Source organism: Adelges cooleyi, unplaced genomic scaffold, assembly GCF_023614345.1.
Source record: "Adelges cooleyi isolate 19-005CV unplaced genomic scaffold, UGA_ACOO_1.1 ACOO_flye_CR_arks_rails_tigmint_CR_PRNA_651, whole genome shotgun sequence".
Classification (NCBI taxonomy): Eukaryota; Metazoa; Arthropoda; class Insecta; order Hemiptera; family Adelgidae; genus Adelges; species Adelges cooleyi.
The window spans coordinates 15,729,023-15,754,474 of NW_026096352.1; the positions used below are offsets into that span (position 1 = coordinate 15,729,023).

Consider the following 25,452-nt stretch of genomic DNA (forward strand, 5'->3'; position numbering starts at 1 on the left):
GAAAGTCTAAATATATTATTTTACTGTTTGTTTTTATTTAAGTGGATGGGTTATATCTGAGCGGGAGAGAAAGTAAGATAAGGCCCAACAACAATAATTGATCGAAGAAATCTAAGAAAAAAAAGAAGACCACTTTGACGCCCCAGACAAATATAGATCGATGCAGTGCGGAATGACCCAAAGCATAAGTACATTAAGTATCTATTTAAATCTACAAATAAGCAACAACTGTGATTGTAATCGTGAGTAAAACAATTTATTATGAAATATATTAAATTAAATGACATCTATAAGTGCAATATATAATAGGATATTAGTGCAATATGAAAATATTATTTCATTAAAATAACAATGGAATTATACAATGTTAAAAGAGTTAAGCCATTGATCCCTGGTCTAAATTATTTTAAACTGCTCCTCAAGTGGCTGTGCTGTACCTTCTACCTTTAATTGCTCCCATACGCCATTATTTTTTCTGTACCATTTTGGTGTATTACTTATATCCCAAAGAATACAAGTACCACGAACTGTGTTAATCTCAAGACTACTTATGTATGATCTTGGAAATTGTGCACTCTTGTATAGTCCTAACAAACGACACATCTGTAATATAGCGGCATCATCTTGTACATGTTGCACGGGTTTATCTAAAAAATAAAAATAATTTTTTTTTAATTTCCTAAAATTAGCTTACTAGTTATTAATTTTTTTTTTATGGTGCACAACACACAAAGTCATAAAACTTAGTAAATGCACAGTGTCTGTATTGTACAGTCATGCTGTTGGTATTACAAGAAAGTATATGTTAGTACATAGTAGCCATCACTTATTTGGTTAATTGTTAAAATAAATATTAGTTTTATTCTGTTGTAATGTAGTAAATTATTCCTAATTAATACCTTATTATATAATATTTACCTAATACACGTCTGATTATATTTCTTAAAGCTGGAACAACATGTTCTCTTCTATTGTTTGCAAGGATTTTCAAATCTAAGGCTTCAAAATCTACAAAAATAATTATTGAATAACCGTGTTGGAAAGAAATAATAAATCGTATTACACATTAACATTGTAGTCAACTTTAGGTTGACAAAAAGCGAACATATTCAGGGTTTTGGGCTCCCTCCTAAATTAGAGCACCCGACATTATAAAATAAAAGAAAAAACTACACCCGTGGCGTTTTATATGTCCAGGTTGCTAATTGTGAATATAAATATATAATTATAATTTTTTTTTGTTTTGGAAAGTGGTAAAAATTTATTCACAAATATAACTTTCAAACAACCCCCCCCCCCAAATGGTTACTGAGTCTCAATTTCCTTCTCACTCTCCTTCTCCTCAACAAAAAGTTTATTTTATTAAAATTATTGTTCGACATAAAACATTTTTAAATAAATAATATGAAGCAATTTTCAACTCTTAAACAAGCAAGGGTATTAATTACTATCGAAAAATTCGTATTTACTTTGGTTTTGATCAATATCGGGATAGTCCATACCTGTAACAAATACATAATATCGTTTTGGAGTTAATAAAATCTGTGTATGGGAAGATGAGGCAGATTTGAATGCGGGATACATTTTAACAATGCTGATTGAAGTACATTCATTATGTTAAAAATTATTTTAAATAGTCACGCTATTTAATTATTTTATCTAATGTAATACTAAATATTAACAGTATAAAGGCAAACAATAAACAGTTAAGAACTTTAAATTTTCTATAAACTAAAATTTAAAAAAAATAAGGATATGATTTTTATTTGAATTTATGCCGTCTTCCAAAATATATTTTATATATTACAGTCACTCTAAAACTGAGATTAATTAGACCAATTAATTAATGCAAAATTATAATGTTTATATGATACATTTTTTTTAATAGCGACATTTAAATGAACAGTTTTTATCATATGTCAAATGATTAAAACATATACTTATAGCTTTATGACTTTAATAGCTTTAAATTGAATTTTTAACAGTTTTTCTTTATAACTACAAACAGCGAAAATAATTATCAATTTTTTAAATTTTATATTCACCTAATGTATATCTAATTTGCCATTCCATCATTTTCTGGTGACCCCTCGATTCTAAAATTTAAAACAAAATATATTTGAATGTAATTACACATTTTCTATAATTGAAACCAAAATGTCATATTAGTGGTTGTCAATAAGTACATAATATGATTGTACTCAAGTATTTTTAAATTACGAATATGCGTTAAGTATATTGAACATGAAGTATAAAAATGTAGTTACTGCGCAAATTGTCACAAAATGGCAAATCTGAAATTAAAACAAAAATCTTGTGTTCATAAAGTACATCAAACAACTATGTAGAAACACTTCCATAATGCGCAATGAAAATTATTACCCGGTATATCATAGGCAATGCACGTTTGTTCTAAAATTAACATTACATAAATTAATGATACTGCATTTAATATTCTATTACATTATAAACAGGAAGACGAAGCTCAAGGTAGAAAAATACATGTTAATAAATGTGCTCCACTTTTCAATACGATGAAAATCTCTTTGGGAAAATCAATATGAATGAAATAATGGAAATATGTTCATAAAATTCAACAAAAACTATTACCCGGTACAGCGATCATAAGATTGATTTTTGCTGAAATTGACATTACATAAATTAATGATATTGGATTTTATTATAAATTAGAAGACGAAGGTCAAAGTAGAAAATACTATATTAAATATAGACTTTAGAATCTTAGTGAAAATAAAATGGCTGCATTGAAGCAGTTGCGGCGAAGAGAATGAAATATAATAATCATACTAGGTTGACAGAGTTTACATCAGTAATTTTTTTATAAAGATTCCATTTAGATTTCGGCGAAAAATTTAATATTTATATCACTTATCAGTTGCCTTATGATAAATTTGAGTTGCAATTTTTATATTATTTTCGAATACATTTTCTACTTTTATCGTTTTTTGTATTATTATTTGAATTACGACTATACCGAAATTCTTGTAATATTGGTTTTCATTAACCATTATTTCAATTACATGCTCCAGTCCATCTAGAATAAACAAAAGAGTTTTGGGTTGTACTAAAAGATTGAAATAATATACAATTAGGTACCATATAAATCTTCAGAACAATAGTAAACGATGCTTTAACGAGTAGCCATTTAACTTAACACTACTCACTCGATGAGGTTATTAGCAAACGCTACTTTAAATATTATAGTGTTCTGTACACTGGTTCTACGTCCTGGTGCACTTTTCACTATTGATAAAAACTGTACTTTTCAATTTACAAATTTTTTGACAATCAGGTACACATAACAAAACATTTATATATTAGCATATTAATAAGTAAATATATCTTACTTGCTCCAGAAATACCTCCTACAGTTAAATCATTCATATTATAAGCACGCTCGATGGATGCATCTGTAATACAGAATTTAAAAAATATTATATATGAATGAATTTTAAAAACTATTTTTTATAGTACAAAAATGTTACAGACTTGCATATAAGACCTCTTTCTTATAATCCGCTGTAAAAAAAAAAAATATTATATTTTTTTTTTAAATTTTTATTTGTAATTTTTAACCTTAAGTTGGTAATAGTAAAATAATTACTTAGATAATCTGCCGAAACATTTACAAAGATGTATGATATTAAAAAACAGAAAAGCTTCATTTTATCTGCTAATTATAAGAAACATATAAGCAATTTATATTAGTCACAGTTGCTCCTAGTTTAGATATTAGAAGGTTTTGGTTTAACGAGGCTGTTTTTTATATGCTAAATATAATATATGAACATATATATATTTATGTACATTTTTTTTACGGTATTTCTTATACCGCTTAACTGATTTTTTGTATAGCAAGGTAGAAATCGAACTTGGATGATACTTTATTTGGCCAAAATTGTAGTTAGCTCACCCCAATGAAGATAGACGAAAATATAAATTTGGCCTCTGTTAACTATTAAAATTGCATTTTGTAAAAAAGTTAGGTTACAGAAAACGCAATTTAACTAAATATTGTTATTAAAGTTAGATTTCAGGAAGAGGCATTATACACATTATTTTCAAGCGTTTAAACTTGATTACGCATAATGCTACTTAATCAACCCATAATGGATTTAAAGCAAAACTATTCATGTTTTTATAGTAAAAAAAAGATAATAACATTTTAAAGAGAATGTCAAATCCGTTAAAAAAAATCCTGAGACATAAAGTTAATACCGTTGTAAAAAATATTGAAATATCATTTGAAATAGTACACTAGGGTGTGTTGAAATAAGACAATCTCTGAAATCTTTTTCAAAATACCTCACAAAAGTAGTGTGTTGGTGTATAAGTACCTATATAAAATATAATCAACAAAAAACATTTACTCCGCCCCTAGTCAAAAAACCACTACTTACTAAAATGACTTGTTAGTTTTAATGTTATTACACTTTTTAGAGTTTGATAGAAATACTTACTAAAATTGTTAAGCTGGTAGAATTTCTTAGACAAAAGTCGTCTTCATCAGCTTTTATTTTAACCGAATAATCAGAATATAATGTTCTTTTTTTGGTTTTTGCAGAGTCACTATAATATTCATTCATTTACACAACTGGTACATTTTTTTTCTCTTAAATGATTTATGGTGTAGATACATTATTTCGACTCGGTGTTTAGACTACGTGTTTCTTAGTTATGGGTTTTACAATCACCCATGTATCTAATGTTTACATTAGAGCAGAGACTCCCATACTTTTTTGTCTCGCAAAGCCCATTCCTAAGTCAAACCATTAATAATAATCAAAAGGAGGAGATAAAAATAAACAAAAACCAGACACACTTGTAATGGAAATTAAATAAAATGTATATATTGTAAAATATAAAGTCAAACAACTGCATTATAGAAAATTTTGTTTATAATATATTATTATTTATTGATAAATCTAATTAAATTAGTTTATTAAATTTAATAATGGGATGGATGAGCCTGCACGTTTTCTCAAATCTTGAAATAAAATTAGACACGGCCATTCTCATTTCTTTTCCACATTGATTTTTGCTCGATACTTGCTCTTTATAACGTCGACTGCCGAAAACCCAGCTTCATACAAATAACAGGTGGGGAATGAAAATACGTTGAGCCTTATCACTTAGATGGGAATATTCATCTTTCGTTGAAATCCAAAATTCGATCATTTCCATGCGGCGAAATTTCGCTTTCAAACTATCTTCGCAAGATAACTCAATACGGTTTTCTCTTTCTGCAGAAATAAAGTCAGACGGAGCAATGGCGTTAAATGAATTCATCTAGAATCCATGTAAATTTATTGATATTTTCATGTTAATACTATTTTTCAAAGAAGATGATAAACCGAGATAAATTTTCTTTAGCGGTGCACAGTTTGCAAACCAGGTGAATCTTCGGACGAATCTGTGGATAGTAAGTTCAAATCAGTACAGCCCAAACCAAACACAGTATAAACCAGTAAGCACACTAAGGAAGTATTAAAATGAGATGCTGTGTCCACAGATTAAAGCGTTTATTTGAAAGTAATTTTATCACGTTCAGTTATAATAATTCCTACAGACCTGCAACCTCCCCGTCTCCACTATGCCCTGACCCTACTATACTGGCTTACTCGGATAAAATCACTTTTAAGTAAACGCTTTGATGCTAATCTGTAGACACTACACCTCACTTTAATACTTTCTTACTGCGCTGGTTTATTATTTTTTTTATTTAAGGGCTGAAAATACTGTTAGGTTTTTAACTTTTACAACATTAAAAGTAACATGTGGACTATAATGAAAAGACCCATACCATTAAACCCCAGTATGCATGACAGAAATGTCATGCGATCAGGCGACCGAACTTGCATAAGTTAGCTATAGCCACGGTCAATAACGCCATACGAATATATTTTTTTTTATAATCACTTAACGGGACTAAAACTGTCGGTGGATATTTCTAATAAAATATTGCTTGTAATTTATTTTGTTATCAAATACATAATATTATATGTCTAGTACTGTATTATGACTTGTCTATCGATAAAATAAAATATAATTACCGAATAATTAAAATTTTATTTTTTTAGTCTATACCAACTATTTATTTCTACTTCCGATTCCTGCCATTATTTTTCTACCTATATTAAATGTCTGCGGGTGTCAGGTTCATTGTTTATACTGCTAATAGACAAAAATCCCAATTCGTCTTAATAATTACTATATAGACATTTAGTATTGTAGGTAACATAATCCAAACAGAGTTCTAACGTTGAGTGACTAAAAAAATAGCTTAGAATATATTATGTACATATATACAGGGTGATTTTTTATCATAAACCAGTCAATATCTCTCAGTCAAAATTTGTAATACATTACTCTCTATTTAAAAAGGTAATAAAATATATACGTTACCATTTAAGTTTCAAAAGTTGCTATCAAAAAATCTAAGTTGGGAGGGGGCTACAAACAAACAAAATTGTGAAAAGTTGAGATCACATTGTATAAAAACAGTATGAAAAAAAAAATGTAATTATTAATTAAACCCAGTGAGATATTGACTGGTTCATGATAAAAGAATCATCCTGTATATATGGCGAAAGTTGTGAAAAAAATATCCTGGCTAACCACATTGGTATTAGTTTGGCCCGAATTTATATAATAACAAATCAGGTTACAAAAATTAATCCTACATATTATTTTTTAACGCATTGTTGTGTGGTAAATTTCAAATTGATAAAATTGTGTTTTGTGTGGGCTATTACTTGTTTGTTATTCGCATCGATACAAAACTAACAAAATAAGGCACTAAAAATAATTAAAAATAATTGTGTGTTTTTACACACAATACTTTGAGGTATTTTATGCAGGTACTAATGTATTTAATAGTACGAAAAATCTGGATACATAGACAATTATTAAGTAATTTTAAACTTTATATGTATTATTTTTACTCGTACGTTATTTCATATTAATACAAGTTTAAGGTAAATAAAACGCAAAAAAAAAATAACTGTGTGTTCTTTACACACTTTAAGGTGTATTATTAAAGTATACTTTATTTTTTATAGTACATCTTATATAACGAAAATTCCGAGTATAAAAAAAAACTTAACACATTATCAACTGGAAACCTACATTTTGACCTTTCTGAATGAGACATAAGACAGACTTGGCCGCAATGTAGACCTCACTACTTTGATTGGCTGACTTTTTTGGGAAGGGGTCTGGAACTTGTCCCTTTTTTACTGTTAGGTTTTTGTTGGAGATATCATTCCTTTTTGCTGGCTATGGTTTGATTTCACGCGGCCGCCTCGAAGATTTTACTCTAATACAATTTTTCTTAGATAAGCGGCACTTGCTAATATTTTTATACTTAAAACGAACGAACGAATTCTCCGACGAAGAATAACACGGGTAGAGAGTATATAGACCTAATTAAATAATTATATTTTTACGATTATTAAAATATTCTGTATTTGATAACCGTTAAATTAAATAAAATACAATAATACTACTACTAACCGTCTGAACGACGGGTTGAGAGTAAGGGTATATTTAATTTAGAACGAATGGGTGTATTGTCGTGAAGTAGGGGTTCATTTTTAATAAATAAGCGTCATAAGAGAGGAATCTATTTTGAACACGTTCTAATCTAATCAGGTCTTTTGCTAGGTATGGATGTCAAATAGTTGCACCATATTCTAGAATAGACCGAACTAAAGCAAAATAAAGGGTACGAAGGCAGTTTGCAGACTTAAACATCGATGTATTGCGTTTTATAAAACCCATCACTTTAAGTGCTTTACTGACGGTAGCATTGATATGGTGATCAAAGTTCGAAAACGGTGTATAATAAATTCCAAGATCCTTAAACAAGAAAACTCGCTGGAGAAAAATATTATTAAGGGAATAAGAGTAGGAAATGGGATTACGCTGCTTGGTGAAAGGCGTAATATGACATTTGTCTATATTAAGCCCAAGTCCAAGGTGATCGACCCAAGAAAAAAACCAGGTTAAGTTCAGATTGTAGTGTGAGACAGCTTTCCTGGTCATCAATTTTGAAATATATTTTTATGTCATCGGCAAAAAGTAAGAATTTAGGCTTACTTATCCATTTGTTAATAGAATTGATAAATAAAATGAAAAGTAGAGGGACCACCCTAAGGGACACCGGATGACGCATAAGTCATGGTAGATACGGAATTTTGTATCTTGACAAATTGTTTTCTGCCTGTTAGGTACGAAGTTAGCCAGGAAAGTAGCGGGTCACCCACGCCAAGTGCCTTTAGTTCTCTGGTAAGGAGACCATGATCCACTGTATCAAAGGCTTTTTTAAAATCAGTTATAATCACATCAACCTGGCCTCTGTTTTCTAAAACATCAGTCAGGTAAGATGCGAATACAATATTGCTAGTAATAGTTGATTTTCCTGGTCTAAAACCATGTTTTTCATCAACAATTATATGATTCAAGCTTCTTTTAATGTTTGAATAAACTAGAGATCCAAAGAGTTTAGCAATATAGGGGATGATTGATATCGGCCTATAATTTTTAACATTAGATGATTCACCAGATTTATGGACAAAGTGTTGTAGAACAAATTTTCCAAACAGAAGCAAAAACGCTTACTGTTAAAGAGCGTCGAAAAAGTAGGTTTGTGGGATATGCAATCGCGTGCCGGCAGTTATACAAGCAACGGACAGATATACTGTTAGGTCCATTTGAAAAATTATTTTTCAATAAATTAAGAACAGACAAAACATCGTTAGGCGCAAAAGTTATATCAGAAAGCAGATCATAAGGTCGCGTGTTTTATTTGTGTACCATAAGTTTAGGTTGTTGTACTAATATAAAAAAATACAAAACAAGCTGTAATTTATATAATGAATTACTTTTTAATTTGTATATGTTTTTTTTATTTAGAAATATTTTTTGTCGAAAATAGTAACAGTTGCATTACAACAGTAGGTTTTCACTCATATAGTAATTAACTTTTTTAGAATTACTATAGTTCACGTGAAGGTAATAAATTAGAAAATCGTTAATGATAAGTCATAGGAAAATTCTCATATAATTCTCTTAATTGTTAGAACTAAGTTTGAACTTCAACCTTAGTCTTAAATTATTTTTTAATCTATTTTTGGAACAGTGTTTCGTATTGATGAGAAAAAATGGAATTTGTTTTGTATTATATTTTATCCGCTTACATAAAAATGATAAATTCTGTACATTTTACACGTATTTTATAAAGTGAAATATTATTTTAACAATAATTAGGCACAACACAACGGTTTCTATTGATAATAATTATTAGGTACTGAACGTCATTGTTAGACATTCGGAAAATCTTGTTTAGTTTCACAAACGTCGACCTAAAATTAAAAAAAAGAAAAAATCATAAATCTTAGAAGCTTTCAGTTAGAACTTTTTGAGAGAGAAAACTTACAACCGATGACGGTGTATATTTTGAAACACACTGAGCGACCGAGGCAACAGTCTGCGGTGGCGCAGATACATTGTATTCGGTCAACGACAATAATGATTCTTCTGCTCATATAAACAATTTTAAGTATGACTTAGGTAGGTGATTTTTGACTATAGAGTGTAGGAAAAAAAATTGAATTTTACAAATTATAAGTACTTGATAAATTTTGAGAGTCGTCGTGACGTTCATTTTGTCTTTTCGACATACCTTTCAGATCATCAGTTTTTTCGATAAAGCTTTCGGATTTCAAATCTATATTTCGAACGTTTATCTAATACAAAAAAAAATCAAGGAAAGCACAGAACAACATTTGTTGTCCAGACAAACCTAAGTAGCACATTAAGTAGCATATTAAGGTGTTATGATAAAGAAAAACATTGTTTATCACAACAGAGCTTATGCTGAAAACACCTACCCTTGCGGTTCCAGCTGTCGCCACAATAAACTTTCTCTCTAAATACTGTACTCCGGTTTCGATATGCTGAGCTGAACCCAAAAACGGAGGCGTTTGCAAGTGTTTGGTCGCTTCTGTGTACGGTAATTCTGCAGGAAATATTTCGTTCCAGTATTGATCCTTCTTCATTTTCGGATATTCCTGATGAAGCTCATCGACAATTACATAGGATACCTAAAATGCAGACAAATCCGAAAACAGTGATTCAGAAAATACCAAGTAAGACGACAATTGTCTTATCACTGGAGGAAATCCTAAAAATGTGTCCTCAAAATCATGCTGAATGTCGCAATTGTGGCCGGCGGAGGTAAGGAGGGGGGGGGGGAGATTAGTGATAAGAGGTTAAAGATAGAATATTAAATATTAGAAAAGTACCAGGGTCCTATACTTGTATATTAAGACGTATCCATGTTCCTATGTACTCTTCCGTGCAGCGGAGGTCAGGCCCACTTTTTTTGTAATTACCAACATTTTATATTTTAAGTAAATTTGATCGAGTACTAATCAATTGCAAAACGAATAAAGTTAACATTAAATAGTTGTCCCTAAAGATAGGAAAATCAATAGTAAATATTGATTTTGGACTCCCTCTCCGGGCATTGTAGGCAATCTAGATAAAAATATCCGGATCCAAAACATCCATAAAATTCATAACATTTCTTATTATCATACTCTACAAGTTATGGGTTTGTTCAAGTTTCCTTTGTGCTACATTCAACATTGCCTACTCCAACCATATTTTCTCGTTTGGCTCTACGCACCGTGATGGGTTAGGGATATCAATGTCCAAAATCTGCGGTTCCGACCTTCTGTTTGATTGTTCTATCTTTATTATTTGTTATGAGGGGAAAAATAGAGATTTCTGAATACTTTAATTTTAGATATTCTTCACTTGGTATTTTGGACCTGTGTATATTTACCGGATATTATATTTTTCAATAAAATATTTAATTACTAGTCATTTAAAAAAATTTGTATATATGTTTATTAAAATTCTATTTGCTCGTATCATAGATTAACACTGTCTCAAGGAGACAGAACGTTTTTTTACTAAATATATTTTTGTAGATTGTATTAAAAAAATTAATGAACTCGTTGTTAATTTTTCTTTTTATTTATCTGTGTTCCACTTTTAAATAATTTGTTGGCACTCAGAATTACTATGAAAGTTATAGGCAAAAACATTTTTTTTTAATGTCAGTAACTTGATTAAAACTAACATAACTTGATTTTTTATGTAAATCGTGTGCAAAAAAGATATAGTGAGGACGGAAAGTAGGTAAAAATTCCTTTTTAAAAAAATGACTCAATATAAAAAGAAATAATAAACATGCTAGATTCTGACTTAATCAAAAGCCTCTACATCAAATAACAAGTATTATTATCCACTTAAGTGCCAACCATTACGTGGCAGGAAAATAGAAAAATATTTGAACAATTTTAATTTCACCAAGTTATTTTCTTTTCAAGATAATACAAAGTTTTACCTATATAACAAAGTTATAATTATGATAGCGGTAAAATATGCCACTGAAGGATTTTATTTTTCTGGTATTTAGTTATATATTTATCTGTGTTTGAACATTGTTGTATATTTTACTATTAGATGTCTTGAGCTTATATAAAATACTTTATAATATTTTTTTACTACCTGTAAATTTCTGTCGATGAGCCAATTAACGTCGAAATCGTCATCATCGTCGCCAAAAGGATTTACTAGTGTTTCTGCCACCATCAACCAACCCATGTAGAAAAAAAACTAAACCCACAATATCAGAATGAAATCTTTTTCTATATTATTATAATTAGGGCTCCCTACTTCACGTGAATCACGGCTCACGGATTCACGTGAAATTAATCACGAGCTATAAGACCCGTGATTGGAAATTGTCCGTGAATTTAAAATTGTATTCACGTGATTCACGTGATATTACGTGAATATCACGTGATACCACGTGAATAATATTAATATACGTGATCACGTGAATTTTGTACAACGTATTTACGTGAATTAAACATACGGATTTTATATTACTTTTATTCACGTGATCACGGAACCGTGATCACGTATGTATTATTTCACGTACGAAACCGAGACCCCTAATTATAATCCAACGTTCGCTTACCTGTAAAAATGTGAACACTGGGAAATACAAGTCGATGGCGTGCGTTGGGTATCCCCTGCTTGGGTCTAGATACTGATTGCCCATTAGGGAAGCAATGAAATAAGCATACACCGCCAGTGTTGTCACCTAAAATAAACAATGAATATATTACTGTCAGCAAATCTTCAGCCATTCATATGATTTTCATATGAATTTTTAGCATTAAAAATGTATTAACAAAAAGGAAAAACTCTGTAGAATTTGATCTATGCATATTATGTAGACTTTAACTTTTCAAGGTGTATTCTTCATTTGTATTAGGTACAAATTGTTATGTCTGTTCTCACCCCACCTGAATAGGTTCTCGAGGACACCCTCGTTGGTGATCAAGTTGCAGACATTGCTAATAATTTACCTGTGTATACACTAACGGTATGCTGATCCAATCGTAACTTAGTAAATTTCCGCAATCCGATCTAATTTTATTGATCTCGTGCACCAACGTTTTAGTGGAAAACTCGTCTGCGATGCGCCCTTCTCGTTTGGCTTGTGTCACTATGGTGGCCGCCCAAACCAGGGGGATCCAAAAATTCGGGTGACTCGTCTTGGCATTCATCGATTCGAATACGGTCTGTTCGGCTGGCAAGAGGAACCCAGAGTCGATCATGTGGCCCATTGTTGGGAAACGTTTCTTAACCGCTGGACATATCATGGTCAACGTCATTAATATACTAAGATTCGCATACCTCAATATGGTCCTTCTGATTAGTCTTGATCGGTCATCCTGGACGTTCGAAAATCAAATATATATATATATATATATATATATATATATATATATTTGTGGCTTGGAGCAAGAAGGATCATGTCACTTTTTGCAACTTACGGAAAATGAGCTTTAAAGTTTTTATTTTCTATTAGGCTCTATGTTAATTTTGTCATCAAACTCTTCATGAGTAATTCATTTTTTGGCCTCAGAGTGTGATTTTTTCACAGTATATAAAGAATGATTCAATTTTTGCAATTAGCGGACTAACTCGTTTATGCACAAAATTGACATTGGCCCTTCTTGCTCCAAGCCACAGATATATTACACTATTGCGTTCATTTCAAAAAGTAAGGTTTGCTGCAAAAGTCGATCCGACAATGAGTCAGATTATAAGCTACTAATTTCTGTTATCCGGAAATCCTAGTGATACCCTATAGGCTCCTGTAAAGCCTGAAGGAAGGACAGGTTTTTTTTAAGGATACCCTATGGAGGTCAATGATTAGCATGTAGGGGGTCAGATCCAGGACTTCTTTGGAAGAGCTAAGTAAGTTACCTTCTTCTGTCGCTTCTCTCGTTTGAACAATTCATGAAATATCCATTTTGACTTTCCGTATTATAGGGACAGGGACTCGGCTACTGTGAACAACGCAGGGATTCTAATTTTAAAGACGCAAACGGGAATCCTAGTCAATCCGATGATAATATGAGGATCCCGTTTGGTCAATTTATAGGGAAATAATAATATAAGACTCCTATGGTTATCAGGGAAATGTCTTTAATACTAATTGTAAATGTTGGTCTATGTTAATGGTTAATGAATGACTTTACTCTGTACAAGTAATCTATAGCAATGATGTTGATAATTACTTGGCCAGTTATCAACGTGCTGACGTATAAGGCTAACGAGTCCGGCCAAGGTATGCTTTGGTACTGGCTCCACCACCTGCCGATAACAATGGCCACGTAAAATCCCAACACAAAGGATACCGGTATCAGGTCCATGTGCGATTGACATTGCAATGACACTTTTTCGAACAGGCTATTTGAATAATACAAGTTGATTACCGCCAGCATTTACGGATACAACCTGAGGGCAACGGCAATTCGGGAAGACAACTGGAACTTCCCATTTTCTTGTAATTATACAGTTAAATATAGCCTGTAATAGCTATTTTATTTTTTGGGGGAAGAGACGTTAAAACTATACCGAGAGCGTCAAAAATCTAAATACGTCTCAGGTTATACAGTTATATATATTAGGTTTTCTATGGAACGGGAACGTTCTGCTGTGTTTCCGAGTTCCCGGTATTATTAGGATACAAACACACTTACTCCCTCTGGGACTGTGACATTAGATTTCTGTAGGCGAAGCTCAGTGTAAAATAACAAAACGCGAACAGCAGCAGGTTGGGCCATAGCAGTTTGTAAATGCTACCTTTCCAGCTACAAACATAATATTACATATATACACACGGTCTTATAGCGGTCAGTTCGAGTTTGGTTTTGAGCGCAGACAATAATATAATACCTATTGTTTCTGTCGGCGAGATAATATTATTATAGAGTTACCGAAAAAGCAATTTCCAAAAACAGCCCATACCGCGGCACGTGGCCACCTGATGAGTGTACGTGACGGTCATTTTGCAAAAGTCCGAAACGAGTACTTGCAATTTTTCAAATATCGACGTTTTCCGAACATACACAATGTTCATATTTTTTTTTTCTATTCGCCTTTCGGCACTTGAACGTGCACATGATGAAATACATTTTACACTGAGCCAAACGTTTCCATTGCCACGGTAACCCGTGAGTTAATTTCTCGAAAATATTTAAACGCCAATGCACTAACCGCTGTGGATTTACGTAAAGCTTAAAAATGACCGATCCTTTCCTCGGAAAATTGGAGCACTAACTTAGTACACGAAAAAACAAAAGTTCCTTTACCCGTTAGTCATCATTAATAGAGCTCGGATGTTAATGACCATGAATGTATTTAAGTATGCATCTCAAAATATCAAAATATGCAATTATTTGATCATTTAATCATTTAATATGCAATTCCATTACTGAAATTGGCTAAAACATTATAACCGAATTTTCAAATAGCCGACTTGTCATTATGTAAATAACATTTTAAATAGGTTAATAATACATCGCTTATGTATGAAAATTACCATAATGGCAAGGTAAAAAACGGAATCATAGACACTATTGACTTAAACAAATGTTTTATCAAAACATACCTGTAAACAGTGACAGTGATAAAACATTTTTTTTTTAAACCGTTCCCATGACACATAATTTTCCTTTCTTATCTTTAGTACACGTCTAATTCGTTTTTTTTCACATGGTTTGTTTCAGAAAAAAAAACAATATTTACTTTAAGTATTAATGTATGAATGTATAGGTATCCCAAATTAAACAACTCAAAACGGCAGCAAAAAAAATATAAATGTACACTAAATGTAATTCTAATCTATTCAGTGCTTACCACCGTCTATTCGGTACCAATTGTCTCAAAAATGCATTCGAAATATTTTGAGTGATATAAACAATATGTAGAAGGATTTTGCATCAAATACTGCGAGCCGCCATACCGCCGAACAGATATTATTAGGGTGACCAACAGATGGCGTGCGCATAGCATCAACTTTGAACCCCACAGTTTTTGAATATTAACTTATCGATTTACGAAGGGTAGTTATTAAATAGTTCTTTAATACAATATGGGCATTATAAACAAGCATCTTAAGATTAATATAAACACTTGAGTGGTAAAAAATAATTAGTTAAGCATTAGGAAATACGCTATCTTATATAAAAAAAATTTTTTGTTTGCAGATCTACCTTAGGTCTCAAGCCCTAAAACTTCACATAAAAAAGCGTATTAAAGAAAAAGTTTTCATCCCTTTTAGAGAAAATATTTTATAATATTTGCTTGGGCTGTCAACGTTTAACGGTACCTAGTACTATGGTAAAAAAATTCTATACAAATTTTGAGTTAATTCAACTTTTTTTTTAAAGTTATAGAGTGTCGTATTTTTAAGTAGAAAAATATTTAACATTTTTAGGAATTTTTCTCAATTTTGAAGTGTAAGAAGTAAACGTCTAGTTCAAATTTTTGTTTTGTAAAAATTATTTGTGTTTTAAATAACGTTTGAATTTGCCTTCATTGTTACAAATATTATATCAAAGAAAAATTGTTTATGAAAACCTAAATACAATTTGTTTGATAACAAACAATTATTAGATAAATTAAATTTGTCCTTAATCTTTTTAAATCTCGTAAACAATTTTTTGAACATCTATAATTCTAGTTTCATAAAACAAAAATATTAACGAAGAAAACAACAACTGAATATTTTCCTCAAAAACGTTAATACCTTCTAAACTAATCGTTTAGCTATAATGAAAAATACAAAAAACTGTTTTCATGATTCACATCTAGAATATAAAAAAGCCAGCGAAGGATCGCGCACAGGGGGGGGGGGTGGACTGTGTTTTTGAACAATGTAAATTTTAAAAGCCTTAAATGTTTGTAACACAATGCATAAACTGCTGTTATCAACTCTAGGGATTTTTTAGCTTCGATGCTATAAATTTTTTAATACTGGACTAATTCCTTCGAAAAGCAACTCTATAAATAACATATTTCATCTAGTTAGTACTTTGGACGGTAATAGTTGAAAAAGTTTACTTCTTCACAGCTAAAACCATTCGAGTTTTAAGTTAGAACTTTTAATGACTATAAATCCGAGAAGACTAGTCGGATACAGTTGAAAATTATAAGGAATATTTATTTGGTTTATTTGGTAAAAAGAAAAATGAATAATCAACCATTCCAATTAAATTAAAAAAGTTAATGATTATTGCAAACAAAAAAAGCAGTACAGTGGGGACTGGCATAGTTAGAACGGGTAGGTCACAGGTTTACAGGAATTTTTAAATCTAAAAGTGATAGAATCACTTTCGGAAAAACGTTTCGATGCAAATCATTAGTCACTTTAATATTGCCTCTATATTGTCCCATAGACTTCCCAACTATGTATATTTTTCTGTGTAAGAGCGTGGTATAAAAATCAATGATGTAAAATAATATGATAAATCTATTTTATGATCAACCTTAAAAAAAACTCATTACGAATAAGAGTCTTTTTTTATTTAAATATTTTTATTTGTAATTTTTTTTTGTATGAAATATTTACAATTATTTAATTTGGAGCTATTATGTGTCGAATAAAATATAAAATGATAAAATATACATTATTTACCAAACGTAATTTATACTATATTGAAACAGTTTTATTAATGTATGGCGCAAAAGGCAATGTTATTTGTAAGAAAACACAACGTTCATGTGTCTAAAAAACACTAGCGCCGAATGAATATTTCGCAAACAAAAAACAATTTTGGTTAGCGTTGTATAAAACCATCGTCCAATATTTCTAACATTATTAGTACCAAATAAGTCAAAAGGTTTTTATTGTTAATTTTTGTTTTTAACATTTTCAATTAAACAATTTGGATAACATTATGTATAGCATAAAATATAAAGAGATTTGATATACATTATTAAAAAATGTTAATTTATACTATATTGATACAGTTTTATTAAAGTATGACGCAAAAGGCAATGTTATTTGTAAGAAAACGGAACGTTTAAAAAACAATAGTGCCGAATAAATATTTCGCAAGCAAAAAAACAATTTTGGTTAGCGTTGTAAAAAATAATTGTCCAATATTTCAAATATTCCTAATATTATTAGTACCAAATAAGTCAAAATGTTAAATATATTACTATAGAGAGCTTTAAATCAGAAAATTATTGATGAATACGTTTCTATAAAGAAACCCGTTCAAATAACAACATTTATTGGGCACAAGATTTGCCGTGTGATCGCTATAAAAATAAGTAAATCAGTAACTCTTCTAAAAATTCAAAGTTGGTCCTACTGAAACTATAGTAAATATAGGGGTACAAAACATATACAACAGTTCGACCAACTTGGTATTTTTGGAAGAGTTACTAGTTTACTTATTTTTATAGCGACCACACGGTAAATCTTGTGCCCAATATATTTTGTTATTTGAACGGATTTCTTTATAGAAACGTATTCATCAATAATTTTCTGATTTAAAGCTCTGTATAATAATATATCTAACATATTGACTTGGTACTGATAATATTAGAAATATTTGGAATATTGGACAATGTTTTTTAAAACGCTAACCAAAATTGTTTTTTTGCTTGGGAAATATTTATTCGGCGCTAGTGTTTTTAATACATGAACGTTAAGTTCTATTTTAAAAATAACATTGCCTTCTACTAAACGATTAGTTTAGAAAGTATTTACGTTTTTGAGTAAAATATTCAGGTGTTGTTTTCTTCGTTAATATTTTTTTTTATGAAACTTAGAATTATAGCTGTTAAAAAATTGTTTACGAGTATTAAAAACTTATTATTGTTAGAAGCAAGTGTATTTTTCAGGGTATTTTGTTTGCTATTTGTGTAAGGATCTATTCTAATGTTTGAACTATTTTTTAGCATTACCGTATATTTTAATAGTTATAAAGAATAACTATTTTTCTATATTAAGATACAACATTGTTCTATTAAATTGTCCTTATGTACACACTTACAATTATAAATTAATGCTACTTTTATTTTGATTTTACGTAAATTGTATAACAATCCTATTTTCTTAACATAAAAAAGCATAATAAAGAAAAAGTGTTCACCCCTTTTAGGGAAGAGAGTTTATAATATTTGCTTGGGCTGTCAACGTTTAATGGTAGTATTATGTTAAAAAAAAATCTATACAAACTTTGAGTAAAATTAAATTTTTCTTTTTAAAGTTATAGAGAGCCGTATTTTTTAAGTAGAAAAATATTTAACATTTTTAGACATTTTTCTCGATTTTTAAGTGTAAGAAGTAAACGTCTAGTTCAAATTTTTGTTATAGTTGTTTAGTTATAGTTTTGAATAGTTGAAACAGTTTACTTCTTCACAGCTAAGACCATTCGAGTTTTTAAGTTAGAACTTTTACTGGCTATAATTTCGAGAAAAATAGTCGGATCCAGTTGAAATTTATAAGGAATATTTATTTGGTTTTTTGGTAAAAATGTTTTATAAAATTATAACAACAATTTTATGTTGATCTATGCATGTTGTGATACAATTCTTTGTCATATATGTGTGTTTGAAACCATTTTGTAATTAAATAGGTAGTTCCCATAGGAAAATGCCAGTACAGTTCGTTTGGGGCATATTGGGTACATATGGTTGAGTCACAGTTTTGTGATGATAAATTGTACGTATATAAAATTATAAAGTACATAATAATAAAGTATCATACGGTTTATCAGCTAATAATAGCAGTATTTCTGTACATTTGAGTTAACTGTAAAATCTGTGTAATTTCTGAAATCAGTGAAAAGCATCTCAAAGGATATCAAATATAAAAGTTCAGAACAATCAGTTTTCTCATTTAGTAACTTGTTCAAAAAAAAAAAAGGAAACCAATAAATTAAAAAGATATTTTTACTAGACGCCTAACTACTAAATTCCATAGATTCAATCGAACGATGCTTTTTAATATTATTCCCTATGAAATCATGTATGTTATTATTATTATTAACAGCTTATAACAGCTTATTATCAGCTTATAACAGAAAAGAAGCTCTCCGGAAAAACCCAAAAAAAGAAGACATTTTTCGTTGTTTCGTTATCTTATGTTAATTCTTTGAACTTAAATTTTAAAAACTATTCACAATGTAATCTAGGTGTGACCCTATAGTATATTTTCAAAATTCCTATAAGGAAAATTACAGTACTAAACACAATTCCAAATATAAACGTACGTTTATTATTAAACCTAATATATGAAAAATAAATAAAATGTTTTCCATACAACATTAATTTTAATTATTATGGTATCTTCTAAAGCGGTTAAAATGATTTTGTATTATTAACTGGTATATAATTATATATTGTTACATTTCTGCACATGTTTTATACTTCCATGCTATTTTGAAGAACAAGAAATTCGTTTTTCAAAGTACTTAAAATTCCTATAAAATATAAAACAAATTTTTTTTTTTACTAACATCATATAAATCAACGAAGCTTTATCTCTATAATGAGTTACATTTCATTATAATTATTGTTTTTTCTCTTTATATAAAAGTCATTAACAATAAAAACCTACGGAGATTGTAGGTTATTCTGGTAGGGACACTGGACATCAGAGTACTTATTTATTAGATTAATTTAGCTATTGCTCATTTTCACACTGTCTATGTAATTGAATTAAAAGGTGGTTCAATATAAGAGTGGAGTCGGAGGAAAAATAAATATTCGATAAAATCCAAAAACAAACGATGCCGCAAAAAAAAACAAACGGTGCGTTGAAAATAAAAACAATCGGTACAGAGGCAGTGGTTGAAGCAGCACGGAACGGCAATCTGATACAGTCGGTGGTGGTGGTTATAGGTGGGGATGAGGAGGTGGAGTGGCAGTCGAAATAAAACTCAAACATACCGTTTGTGTTTACTTTAACTGTTGTTGTGCACAAAATATATTCATTATACACATTCGCGATAATATGCGTAAAGGTTTGTAACTAGTCCAACACGTACAATAATTTTTCATACCTAGTTAACTATCCGGATTGTTCGGTTCTCAGTAATTCGTTCAAAGTTCGTAATTATAAGTGATTTAAATTTTTCAAAAAATAAAATGCAAACTCAACGCTTTTTAAGCTGTTTGATGTTTCTTGTACTATGCAGCAGTATGGTATTTGATTCGATTGCGGTAACCCCCATAGAACAGTTTTGTGAACTTATGAGTTATCCGGGATGGCGTGGTTTGCCGCCGCTACAAATCGTCCAAGAAAATAGACATAATTTATTAAACATTTACAGTGTGCTTGTGAAAGATGACAAAGGAGAACTCTTGTTAACAGCCAGAAATTTACCCAATAGAATTCGAGGTGCCCAAATTTTCCTGAGTTGCCAGTACACTATTGATTTTCTAATATATCAAACATATTTATACAGACTTGGCACAACATGCACGTTTATGACCGCTTACGTTCATCGGGAATGTCTGCAAAAGTTTATAGAGCTATTAAACCCGGAAACCCTAATATCGCGCATGAAAAGTGCACTATCGTTTTTCAGTTTTTTAATTACGCAAACCGAGTTAAAAACCGCCTTTTTCGATATCCTGGATCACTTTATTAGCTTGCAAAAACTGATCAGCTTACCTAATGACGGAACTAACGTTGATCCATATATTAATGACAAATTAAAAAATATTTTAATAGAATTCGGAAAACTAGAAAATACCACTATCAAATTTTTCAAAACCTCCTGTCGTCCAGCGGCGCTTTTAAAAGAAAAATTTGGCAATTCAACCTTAGGTTGGAACACAGTCGACGTAAAACTTAAGGAAATATATTACAAGGAGATCAGCGAAGTCGAAAAAATGATCATATTATACCCTTTGATTAATAATGCAATAAAAGAGTTCATAGAAATGGATTACTTTCTCATGGGTTTCAATTACATAAAGGAGTCACAAACGACCGTTTTAAATAAAATTTTCGACCCTCAAACCCAAATTACGCTAACAAAAGGGATACTAAATTCTCTCCCTAACTGGTCACTTTATTTGGAAAACTTGATGGTTGTTGTGAATGAAAAGCAATACGGTCTTCAAAGTCTGATCGCCACTGAAGTCAACGAGCAAAATATTGACGGTAAAATTCGTCTCCTCTACGACCTGATGAGCGCTTACTTTGTTAAAACATTAAGAGACTTATATTTATACTACACGCTTTTATCAGAACTCTATGATTTGAAAAAGAAACCTATAGAAAAATATGTCTTTATTGAATCTTTTGTGAAAGCAGTCAAAAAGAGCGATCCAGTTATACAGTACATGAAAGCCGCTAATATATTTTTTCAAAATATATCTCCTCTGACCACAAATTTGTATATTTCGAAAATCCTAATCTTGTTCAAGAGTTTTGTTGATATAACAAATTTCGATAGCTCAGAATTGTATAGTAAAACTTTTAAAAAGTACATTGTGGAACAGTTATTTGTAAAAATGGAATCTATCAAGGAAAATATGTCAAAAGTGAAAAAAGATATAAATGAAATAATTTCTCAGATGAATCCCATAGTAGCAAAAAATCTCACAGCTGTTGTTGAAACATCGCAAACAGGTATTGAACGGCAACTCGGTGAAGAAATCAATTTGTTCATAGATAAATTGTTTCCGGCATTGGGGTTTTCGTTTACACTTAATGTAGGGTTACTTTAATGTTTACAGCTAATGTTAACAGTTAGAAGTCCGAATGTTTAGACTAAAACTTTTAAGAAAATGTTAAATATAATAACAACATTCACAGTTATAAAATTATAATTTAAATAAATATAAACCGAGTGTTATATAATTATTCTATTTAATACAATAATATATTTTGACCATTGATACAAGAATAATTTGAGTCTGTGTATTGTTTATTATGTACTGAGTTATTGGTTTGTAATAATAATGTTTATGACATTTTTTGCCAAATTATACCGACTGATCGTAAATTTACCGTAGTGGTTTTGTCAAGAGTTTTTCTAGTCTAATGTTACGATGATTTTTTTCCCGTAAACTAACCTACTAGATTAATATACCTATCTATCATTTTTAAAACGTATGTGGTTGGTACTTAAGTTGGTCAAAAGTAGAAAATAACAAATCGTTATAAGTAGCAAATGGTTTTAATAGAATAAAAGTGACAATTGGCATTATTATTATATTATAATATTGAACCACCATTTAATACAGTTTCACTTACGGTGTGAAAATGAGCAATAGCTAATTATACGCTAATATAAAAGTACTCTACCAGAACAAACTACCGTCCCCGTATGTTTGTATTGTGAAAGACTTCGATCTAAAGGGAAAAAACCATAAATATAATGTAATGTAACTCATTATACAGATTAAGCTTTATACAATTTTATGGTGTTAGTAAAAAAAAAAGAATTCAGAAATTATAAGCACTTTGAAAAACGAATTTCTTCAAAATGGCATGAAAGTATGTAATACTTAAAAAAATGTATTAATTTATAATTATAATCTTGTTAACAATACAATATCATTTAAACAACTTTAGCAGACACCAAAAAAATTCTTTTTTTTACTTTACAAAAAAAACAAGCTATACAAAAATATGTACAGTAAGTTTTTTTTCTAAATTATATTACAAACCTTGAATGCCTTGAAAGGGAAGCCATCCATTGGTAACAACTCTATATGTAAAGTGTGGTTATGTTATTGAGTTTTTTATTTTATGTTAGTAGGTCACTATTCCAGTAACGTTTGGTACCCCTTTGGGCATTTGTGACCATTCGTAGTGATATATTTGGGAACGCATGTATTGGTCTTATTGTTGAAGGCTTAGCAGGTTCCCATATTTGAATTCCATAAGCCCATATTGGTCGTATTATTGACTTATGTATAAGTAATTTAGTTTTGAGTGGCAGCTTGGATTTAAGAATCCGGCAGAAAAGATGCAATATAATAATATTTGATTTTTTCATTTATTCGTTGATGTGAGGTTCCCAGGTTAGACGTTTGTCTGGTATTAATCCAAGATACGTGTCCTAACGTGTCGAAAAAATTTTGAAAATCACCTTGACGTATTATATAACGAAGAGGACAATAGACTGCCGAAATAGTAATTGGAACATTATTAATATTTATTGACACGCTTGTCGCTTGAATGTGTTGTTTTTGGTACGGTCTGATTTTGTTATGTTGTATGGTATTTGATATTAAAATAGTAGTACCAGCGTGAGATGAGCCATCAGGATGATTAGTTTTGTATGAAGTATAGTTGTACAAGTTAAAGTGTGATTTTTCAGTAAAGTGTGTTTCACTAATTGAAGCTGTGTCAATAATATTGTCGTTTAATATAGTTTGTAACTCATTTTTATGTTATTGAAGTCCATAACATTATTTTCAAAATTATGTTCAATATTATGGTTTAAACAAGTAATGAACAAAACATTTCTAGTGGGACTGATTTAATAAAAACTTGATCCAACTAAAATATGGTTATTACCTATATGAATTAAGGGTACAGTAAATTTGTAGTTGAAATAATTAATTACATGTTTTTAATTTTTATAAACATTTATTTGGCCCAATTATTTATTCAGTTCCTCCAAAAAGATATTTATGATGTTCCTTTTTTTTCACGGTCTGCCACACTATGTACATTTTTCTGTGTATGGACCTGGTCTACAATTCAATAGTAAAAATATATAATGTATACTATATATTGAACCTACACAAATAATTCAATAAGGATAAGAAACTATTTTTATTTAAATAATTTTAATTGTTAATTTTTTTCTTTAACATTTGCAATTAATTAATTTTGGATAACATTATGTGTAAAATAAAATATAAATAGATATAATATAAATTATTTAAAAAATTGAATGTATACTATATTGATACAGTTTTATTAAAGTATGACGCAAAAGGCAATGTTATTTGTAAAAAAACAGAATAACCATGTGTCTAAAAAACACTAGCGTAGAATAAATATTTTGCTAGCAAAAAAACGATTTGGTTATCGCTGTAAAAAATAATTGTCCAATATTCCTAATATTATTAGTGCCAAATAAGTCAAAACGTTAATTATATTATTATACAGAGCATTAAATCAGAACATTTTTAATAAAATAAGTTTCTTATTCTTTATTCTTATTCTTATTCTTTGAAGGGGTTTCTTTAACCCCTTCAAACAACCAAATATATTAGGCACAAGATTTACAGTGTGATCAATAAAATTTAAGTAAATCAGTATGGTTAAATATGAGTAAATCAGTAACTCTTCCGAAAAAAAAAGTTGGTCCACATAATTGTATGGTTAATATAAGGGTACAAAACCTTTCTAGTGGGACTAATCTAATAAAAACTTGGTCCAACTAAATGTTTAGCTATTATAGGGATTAGGGGTAAAACAAAACTTGTAAACGAAATAACTAAATGAAAATTTGTTCCTGTAAATATTTTTTTGGGCAAATTCATTTACAAACCCGTAAGTTTTTATTGTGAAAGACTTCGATCTAAAGGGAAAAAACAGTAATTATAATGTAATGTAACTCATTATACGGATTAAGCTTTATACATTTATATGATGTTAGTAAAAAAAAAAAAGAATTCAGAAATTATAAGCACTTTGATAAACGAATTTCTTCAAAATGGCATAAAAGTATTAAATACTTAAATTTTTTTATTATAATATAATTATAAACTTGTTAATAATACAATATCATTTAAACCACTTTAGCAGATACCAAAATAATTCTTTTTTTATTTTACTTTGAAAAAAACAATCTTAACAAAAATATGTACCGTACGTTTTTTGTCTAAGTTATATTACAAAGCTTGAATGTCTTGAAAGGAAAGCCATCCATTGGTAACAGCTCTATTATGAAAAGTGCGGTTATGTTATTAAGTTGTTTATTTTATGTTAGTAGGCTTGGAGGCCTAGACATTGCCTTTTGCGCCATATTTTAATAAAATTGGTTCAATATAGTATAA

General features: G+C 29.9%; 2 protein-coding genes across 2 annotated transcripts; both read right to left on the minus strand.

Annotated features, from left to right (window-relative positions):
* Positions 1–234: 234 nt before the first annotated feature.
* Positions 235–4,439, minus strand: LOC126844358 (uncharacterized). The gene is made up of 12 exons (XM_050582498.1): positions 4,422–4,439; positions 3,626–3,694; positions 3,511–3,540; positions 3,369–3,431; positions 2,996–3,055; positions 2,611–2,640; positions 2,383–2,412; positions 2,268–2,294; positions 2,046–2,096; positions 1,470–1,502; positions 919–1,008; positions 235–647 (listed from the first exon to the last, which is right to left on the minus strand). The coding sequence occupies exons 2-12, from the start codon at positions 3,684–3,686 to the stop codon at positions 397–399; spliced, it is 726 nt and encodes a 241-aa protein (XP_050438455.1). The 5' UTR covers positions 3,687–3,694; positions 4,422–4,439; the 3' UTR covers positions 235–396.
* Positions 4,440–9,344: 4,905 nt separating this feature from the next.
* On the minus strand, positions 9,345–14,467 carry LOC126845020 (bestrophin-1-like). The gene is made up of 10 exons (XM_050583590.1): positions 14,397–14,467; positions 14,160–14,270; positions 13,695–13,866; positions 12,474–12,842; positions 12,080–12,205; positions 11,605–11,712; positions 9,915–10,127; positions 9,656–9,770; positions 9,461–9,561; positions 9,345–9,386 (listed from the first exon to the last, which is right to left on the minus strand). Exons 1-10 carry the CDS (start codon positions 14,465–14,467, stop codon positions 9,345–9,347), a joined length of 1,428 nt encoding a protein of 475 aa, XP_050439547.1.
* Between the last annotated feature and the right edge of the window lie 10,985 nt (positions 14,468–25,452).